Below are 8,481 nucleotides of genomic sequence, written 5' to 3'. Positions count from 1 at the left end.
ACATACACGTATTATTTCTATATACTTCAAAGATACACACGCGCGCGCAAATCATGGAAGTACCGAACGAATCATTGCATGTGATGTGATTTGTAATTTCAAAGTGAACATTTTCATTAACAATAGCGTATACGATCTTTAAAATGGATTTGCGACACCTAACATTTCTCTTAAAAATACGCGTATGTATACGTATACACGACCAGAAAGAATAATCCCGTTACGCACTCGTATTGTTTTTCTGGAGCATTCACGAGAGAGGATCGTAGAAATAGTTATTAATTATGAGGCTATTGTTGTACGATCCTAACATAGTTTTGAACGAAGTTTAATTATACGCATGTTGGTTTAAATTAATGGCAGAATAATGCATGATTTATGAATATGATTTTGAATTAATGAAAATCGGTGGCATGAGTACGGACAATAATTCCGTGAACAGGTAGTGAATTAAGAAATGAATTATAATAGTATTTAGTGATGTAGTAGTTGTAGATGTAGCATAAAATTATACCTATATTCTAGCATCCACGTATCTTAATGTGCCAAATTGTTCTATGGTTAAGCAGTCATCGAAACACGTAATCCACATTTTTTTTTCTGATAATTCAAAGGAATGCCAGTTGGGTTTCCATTTTTATTTATTAGATTAATCGTTTTATACTCGAATATCAGATGTTGGCAACGGAACTATAATAAAAAAAATGAGGGAATATTATAATGGTAATAAATAAATAATATTGTGTTACTCACATTCTGCAGAAGGGAGACCCAAGAAAACAAAGGGAAGAAAGCTTACAGTTATGTAGTCAAATGGTTAATTAATGGTTTTTGAACCTGTCAAACATGTATGTGGCAGAAATGAAATAAATTTTGTGTTAATTATATGTAATAAGATTAAAGTTATGAACAAATAATTAGTAGTAAAAAAATTGTTCAGAGAAACATCTTCAATTCTATAAAAAGTCAATTTTTCTCAGAAAATAACTAATAATAAGTGATGACAAATATAGAGTTTTCAATCGGTGAGCAATACAAAGTTCATGAAATAACCTAATAAATAAAAGTGAATTGTGAGATAAAACTTTTAGATTTCCTTATTTATTTCTCTGAAAAGTATAACAGAACACTAACTTGAACACCATCTTTCTTAGAAGATTTACAGAAAGTAAAAACTGAAAGAGATAGAGCGCAGTAATCATGCCAAATAATTCTAATAATAAATGTGAAATTTTTAGCCATTAATAATCAAATTCGATCTAATAAAAAACATTATTGAGTATCTGATTTGATTTGGTTATACATATTTCATACAAAGATAGATTTACAATAATAATAAATGAGTTTATCCTGTAAGAATTTAACCTTTAACCTTTTAATTTATTAAGAGAATTCAAATACGAAACATCAAATATACAATTTTGTTAATTTATTAATTTATATATATAAATGTTTTATATAGAATCACCATGAGTTTTGGTATAAGTGTGAGCGTCTAGTCTAATAAATTTTAAATAATAATATGAATTTATTTAATTGAATGCTTTTCTCATTATTTCTATTAAAATTATAATAATTTTTACATCAAAAGTATTATACTTTGATTCGTTAACAACATTTCAAATTCAATCTATTTATTTCTTGCAAAATTCTGTTCGTTTTTTCTTGTTTACCCGTCTTTACTATTTTCAATTTAATCTAATGATACTTGGAGTTTTAACTTTAGTGGATATAATAATAATAATAATAATTTGATGACTTTAACAAAAGAGGTAATAATTTTTGTTGATAAGAAAAGAGAAATGTGGTGTAAAGAAGTCTGACATAGCATGGTGTTGTTACGTGTACGTTGGCACGTCTAAATCCTGAAAATGGAACTTTACATATTTACTGTGTAAACATGAAATATGAATATATAAAATGGTAAAAAAAAAAAAAAGGGCACAGTATGGTTGTAAAAGGAAAGAGAGAGGAGAATGGTGTGTGTTGTTGATGGAAGATGATTACAGAATGGCCCTTTCTGTTGTGTGGTCACATGGATTCCTCTGAACTCTGAACCTTGTCCTATGCCTCACCTATTTACTCTCTTTCTTCTCTTCTCTTTATGGATCTTTCTCCTATTCTTTCTCTTTTTCATGTCCCAATACCCGACCACATTATTACCAAATCAAACTACACAAACTCACAATTTTATACTCTATCCATCCACTCCTTTTCTATTTCTTTTTACCACATTTCATTTTTTATTCTAAAAGGACCACCTTGTCCCTCTGTTTCACCAAATGTGTCGATATCGACGAAGGAGATGACCGTCCTTGCCTCTTTGCAACAACCATTTTTTGTTCTTTCCTAGATGTCATTTGATTATTGGATTGTATAATCATACATTTTCAAGCACCGCCTACCATATGCTTTCATTTTTTTTTTCACGTACTTGAAAATTTAATATGGTGCAACTCCGGATAAGACCACGTTATTCACGAAATAGATTGAAGTCGTGTATTCTCTACTATGATATTCTAACGCAAGTGAATTGTTTCCCTCTCCAGAAATTAGAGGGAACGAAAAATTATACAGCGCAAGTGAATAACACAAGACAGCATAAAATGTTTGAAAAAACATAGCACATTTCGATACAGATCTGACACACACAGGGCAAGCATTTTAATAATTATGACGTAGTTATTCTGAGGACATTAACTAATAATACATGGGCATTATGATTGGAAATAAAGCATTAAAGAAAGCGCGAAGAGAATCTGTGTGTGTGTAGCTAATTGAGTTTACGCGATCAATGAAGTGGTCTAGAACAGCAATGAAACCTCACGTGCAGGGTGCTGTAGCTTTTTGTTTGTTTGAATAATAATCATGTTGAAAAGGTAACAAGCTTTCTCGGTAATGCGTTGATAAAAGGGAGAGTTTGTTTGGTCCATTGGTAACGTAGTAGTGCTTCTTCTTCTTCCACCTCAACTTTCTTCTTCTTCTTCTCTCTCCATCTCTTTTCCCACTTCTCTTCCTCTCTCCACTACTCTCCCTTGTAGCTTCCCACAACTCTCTCTCTCTCTCTCTATATATATATATATATATAATCTCCCACAAAAGTATTGTGTTCGTGACCTCGTGAGGAAAACTCACGAACAATGGCGCTAGAGGCTGTGGTATTTCCGCAAGATCCGTTTCCGTACGCTTGCAAGGATTATTTTTACTCCCCAGTAGGAGCAGCACCCAACTACGGTTTTCAAGCGGCGGAAGAAGAGAAACTCCTCCTAGGAATCATCAACAACAACATAGAGGACAATCTATACACAACCTGGGATTCCTCTTCTACCTCGGTCTTGCAAAATGTGAAGGAACAATGGGATTCTCACTCCTCCCCTGAAGCCTGCACCGTCGATGAATCCATGATCCCACCTCTTTCTTCCTCGGCCGAAGCCACCGCCACCGCAACAACCACCACCACTCGACGCAAACGGCGCCGTACGAAGAGCGCTAAAAACAAAGAAGAAATCGAAAACCAGAGGATGACCCACATTGCAGTTGAACGGAACCGCAGAAAGCAGATGAACGAGTACTTAGCCGTACTCCGATCCTTGATGCCCTCCTCTTACGTTCAGAGGGTAAGTCGATAATTAATGATGATTAGTTAGTTAATTAGTTAAGAATTAGTGTAAGATTAAGTAGGTGGTTACTTACTTGAACAGGGTGACCAAGCTTCTATCATTGGAGGGGCCATTAACTTCGTGAAGGAGTTGGAACAGGTTTTGCAATCAATGGAAGGTGAAAAGAGAAGGAAGCAGGGCGAGGAAGAGAATGTTGGGTTGAATGGGTGGACAACACCCTTTGCCGAGTTCTTCACGTTTCCTCAGTACACGACACGTGGCACGCAGAAGCAGGAACAGAAACAGTGGGCCGTAGCAGACATTGAGGTCACCATGGTCGATAGTCATGCCAATCTGAAGATTCTCGCGAAGAAACAACCCTCGCATCTCATCAAGATCGTTCTCGGCCTTCAAAGTCTCAGACTCACCATTCTCCACCTCAATGTCACCACTCTCCACCACATGGTTCTTTACTCCATCAGCGTCAAGGTTCTTTCTTACTCAACCAACACTTTTTTTTTTTTTGCTTCTTCCATGGTTTCTTATTCTTCTGTGTTTGGATTGACGGAGCAGGTAGAGGAGGGGTGCGAGCTGAACACGGTGGATGAAATTGCGGCGGCGGTGAATCAACTGTTAGGCACAATCCAAGATGTTGCATTCAGCTGAATTAAACATAATTAATTTTGTTTTAATTCATTTAAAAAGATTCTCTACCCTTCTCTTGTTGGTGGAGTAATTTAGGATATAAGTGATTGTGTCCGTTGCAACGTGAGAGGGGGTTAACAACGTTGTTCTATCTTTTTTTTTTTTTTTTTTTTAATGTAGTTGAAATGCGTAAGGCTGTATCTACATCCAACTGCCTAACAAGTTTCACTGAAATACTAGTCCATTTCAATAAGCTGGGAGTTACTATGCACCAATCCTTTTTTTCTTTTTCTCTTTCTTTACTTTCTTTCATAAAATTAATATAAAGGACAAAAATAAATTGAAAATGGAATTTGTTTAGCTACGAAAATAAAGAAAAATAACTAAAAACAGTTAACAATATTTTTAATTTTCCTGTTTTCGGTTTTTCTTCGCGCATTTTCGTAGAGACAAACATATCCCCGACGTGTAAAAATAGTAGTTTTTTGCACTTGGATTTGCTTCTCCATACTTTATTTAAAGAATATTTATTTTAATTTTAGTTTCTATTCTATTTTTCTTTTATTTTGTCACAATTTTTTTACAATATTTCTTATTTACATTCATTTCCTTGACGCACCTGATAATAGAGCGTGAAATAAACATAATTGTTTATCAAAATAGCTATTTTTATGTGTGCCTCTACCGAAGATCAAGGACGGTCAAGTGATAACGCAACCAAAATAATTGCTTTAGGCGTAGAAATTTAAAACCTAGTTTTTTTTTTGTACGACTCTTAATTTTTGTATTTTTTTTTTCTTTCACTCAAAGTTAATTATTCATCAATTCCCATTAAGTAACTCAATAATTAGTGATATCAAAAGTGATCTCATTCTAAATAGATCAGTTCTCAAATCTAGCTTCATATATCTTTATCAAATTCTTTAATTACCGAAAGTTGCTTTATCCGAAATATATGTATTCTGGTTCAAATTGTTTAAATGTCACACTCCATATTTCATACTTTATATGTTTCTATATTATTGAATGTCCTTTCACAACTCATCAAAGTAAGTGTTGCTTGTGTTGCAAGAATGATTTGACTTTAATATCAATGAAAAGAAAAAAAAAAAACTTTTAAACACAATTGAAATATATAATGTGCATAATTAAAGATGGTAAGGTAAACCTTCGGTAAAACATAATGTTTTAATAAAAATATTTCTTTTAAAAAATATATATTATTAAACTTATAAAGGTCTTCAACTTCAAGTGCTTTAAATATGTTCGATAAAACCACATTAAATCTTATTATTTATCAAAAATAGCAAATTGTATGGGTGAGTTTACCTTTCCTAGAGTTTGTTTTAATAGATTAGTATGAAAAAACTCCTAAAATGGGTGTTATAGAGAAAAAAGTTGCATCTCAAGTTGAATCGAATTAATATTTTAAGTACTCTTTTTAATAACAAATTTAATAAATGGCCAATGAGGTAACATTTATCTTTGAAAGCCAATTTAGATACGGTCAATCTTTGTGTACATGTTTCTTAAAACACATTTTGGTGATGTCTACATGTGTTACCAATTAACAAGTGTCATGTATGTTCAATTTTAGACGCGATTTCATTTATTAGTTTATTTTTAATTATTAATTATTGTACAAAATGACCCAATTGCAATTAAAATAATTTCATGTAGGACAGATTATCAATGTTTTGGAGATATGATTGTATATGGTGGCACCTACAAAAAACTTTTATAATTACAATGAAATCCTTCTATATAATAATTAGTAATTAAAATATTAATAAAAAAAATCATGTATAAAGTGATCACATACATTGCATTTGCTTCATAGTGAGACATAAGGAAAGCATCAAAATATATATGCGTTTTTTAGAATATTTCCATTCAAGTTAAATTTATAGAGTATTTCTTATATTCTATTATTCTCTTTCTCTTAATCTAATAATCTAAAAAAAATTAAAGAAGGTAAGTGCAATAACTTGATTTCTTATACATAATAAAAAATGACAATTTACTTATAGATACTCATTAAAATAGTTTAGAATGGAGGGTTTAAATATTTTATACGAAATATTAAAATCAAATATTTTTCGTTGTATCAAAATTCTTATTGTACTCAAAGAATAAAACGTGTTCTTGATATAAAGAAAATAATTTCCCGTACTCTAAAATCGCATATATAATATAATAAAAATGTCAACTATATAGACTCTTGAAAATTAAGCTAATTTTTTGGGATTTATAAAAAATGTTTAAGTCGTTGCTGTAAAATGAATGTGACAGTATTTAATACACTCGCTGTTGCTAAATGAATAAATTTGATTTATTTATTTTAGTAACACCTCACAGATGAAATTTTTTATTTATTTTCCCAGTAATTAAGTCTTTACATATCTAAATTTAATCTAAATTATTTTAAATCGAGAGGATCAATTGTTCCGCTTTCCTCTTCACTTTCCGTGGCAAAAACAAAATTAATTATTTGTAACTTCATTAAGTTCAATAATAGATGACAAAACTTTTTTAACCTTTCTAATCACTAGTTTTATTCTCTGAATAAATAGAATAAAAATATTATATTATTGAAAAAACTATTTTTTTAATAAATTTTAGTTATATTTGTATTATTTCTTTATAAAAATATTACCTCCTTTCTATATCCTTTAATGTTAATAATTGATGTTTTGAATTTTAATTAATATTTTCTCACTCTAATGATATAGTACTTATTTAATATATTACATCTGGTTATGCAGACGTAAAGCATCAATATATTAAATTAAAACCTGTTGATCTAAATGATAATATTTTTCATCTCCTAAATATGTTTTTATCTACGTGACATCAACCTTAAACATCTAAAATTGTGAATGAGGTGATCATAATCAATACGCTAAACCACATATACCTACCTAGAAATTTGTTGTGTGTTATTATTTTCAAATTAAAAGAAAAATAAAGCTGAATTGTTTTTTTTTTCAATTCCTTTGCTAACTAATCTTAAATACCATTTAATTAGTTATTTTAAAACTATGGATTTAGTTTATTTACAGGATTAAAAGTCAGAAAACATTTAATAATAAAACAATAAAACATTAATAAATGAATAACATGAAGAGGGGAAATATTTTACTAGCGTTTTAAAATAAAGTGTTGCATAAGAAATCAACGTTTATCTAGAGGAATAAATAACATACTTTCAAAAAGTATTTAAATGTGTGATAATGAGTTCCTTTTATGCTAATTAAACTATATTTTCCATTCAATTATTTAAATCACAGCCATGATTCGCCTATTAGTGTTTCCAAGACAAAAAACTAAATCATAGACATCTTTGATTATTCCCCCGGTGTAATTTCGAGTTAAAAGTCTACGATGATAACATAAAGAAGGTGTAAAGAAAATTCTGGTCATAATTAAAATTCTCTTCTCATCTTTCTTTATTTTATCCTATGTGGCAATATTTTTATTATTTTTTTGTGAACTATTTATATCTAGAATACTAGTATTAATTCTTTCTACTACACCTAGTAATCTTACATCGCCTAAAAATTAAGATTAAGTTTATTTAAGTATAATTTTCTCATTTCATCTTCTGATTTACTTTTTAAAAATAAAATCGTGACGAAATACACACACCAAAATCAAATAATATCTCATATACATAGTGATCGACAACGATTTTATTATCAGACATATAGGTAACAAATTATCTAATATATAACACTTTCTCTACAATAAAAAAGAATGCATGAATATTGATATGTACAAAATATTTGATGATTAGGAACAGAAGAAAAGTTGACGAGATCCTTTATTAGCAAACCAAGCCAAAATTTGGTGATGCAATATGTTGGGATAAGTTGGTGAGTTACGCAAGCACTTGGTCTCGTGCATTTTACTCGGAAAAGGACAAGAAGGAAAATGGAAACCAAATAAGATTCAGATCTATATCGGGTTATTATAAATTTCTAAACAATCAAGTACCTGCAAAACCATCACAACCAGTTGAAAAACCTTCAACTTTAGTCATTCATTAAATGAAATCGCAATTATAAACACACCTTCCTATTTGTCTTTCACGTGTGAATATTCTTTAAACATCTTTTCCCATTCTGTGCTTCCACACAATAATAATCATCTTTTCCTCCTCCTTCTTCTTCCCTTCACATCTGGTGAAAGTAATAGGACATGTACCCATCAAATGAACAGAGCTTCCCCCATGATC

At 30.7% G+C, this 8,481-nt stretch overlaps 1 protein-coding gene across 2 annotated transcripts; it reads left to right on the top strand.

Moving 5' to 3' along the window:
• The first annotated feature begins 2,945 nt into the window (after window positions 1–2,945).
• Window positions 2,946–4,519, top strand: LOC114162666 (transcription factor bHLH94-like). Of its 2 annotated transcripts, XM_028046621.2 has the most exons (3): window positions 2,946–3,617; window positions 3,702–4,088; window positions 4,173–4,519. In XM_028046621.2, exons 1-3 carry the CDS (start codon window positions 3,141–3,143, stop codon window positions 4,263–4,265), a joined length of 957 nt encoding a protein of 318 aa, XP_027902422.1. In that variant the 5' UTR covers window positions 2,946–3,140; the 3' UTR covers window positions 4,266–4,519. The 2 variants fall into 2 exon arrangements, with proteins under 2 accessions (XP_027902422.1, XP_085522424.1); XM_085666298.1 differs by having other exon boundaries at window positions 3,702–4,444.
• Window positions 4,520–8,481: the final 3,962 nt, after the last annotated feature.

The sequence above is a fragment of the Vigna unguiculata genome, chromosome 9 (genome assembly GCF_037176805.1).
Source record: "Vigna unguiculata cultivar grain cowpea cultivar isolate G323 ecotype 2 chromosome 9, ASM3717680v1, whole genome shotgun sequence".
Classification (NCBI taxonomy): Eukaryota; Viridiplantae; Streptophyta; class Magnoliopsida; order Fabales; family Fabaceae; genus Vigna; species Vigna unguiculata.
The sequence above is the reverse complement of the archived record's forward strand: the minus strand, read 5'-3'. Positions and strand labels throughout refer to the sequence as shown.

Bases quoted from the DNA above. Each gene is read 5' to 3' on its own strand.
- LOC114162666 (XM_085666298.1), top strand. From the start codon at position 3,141: ATGGCGCTAGAGGCTGTGGTATTTCCGCAAGATCCGTTTCCGTACGCT. The intron at 3,618-3,701 runs GTAAGTCGATAA...TTACTTGAACAG, and splicing joins CCTCCTCTTACGTTCAGAGG to GGTGACCAAGCTTCTATCAT.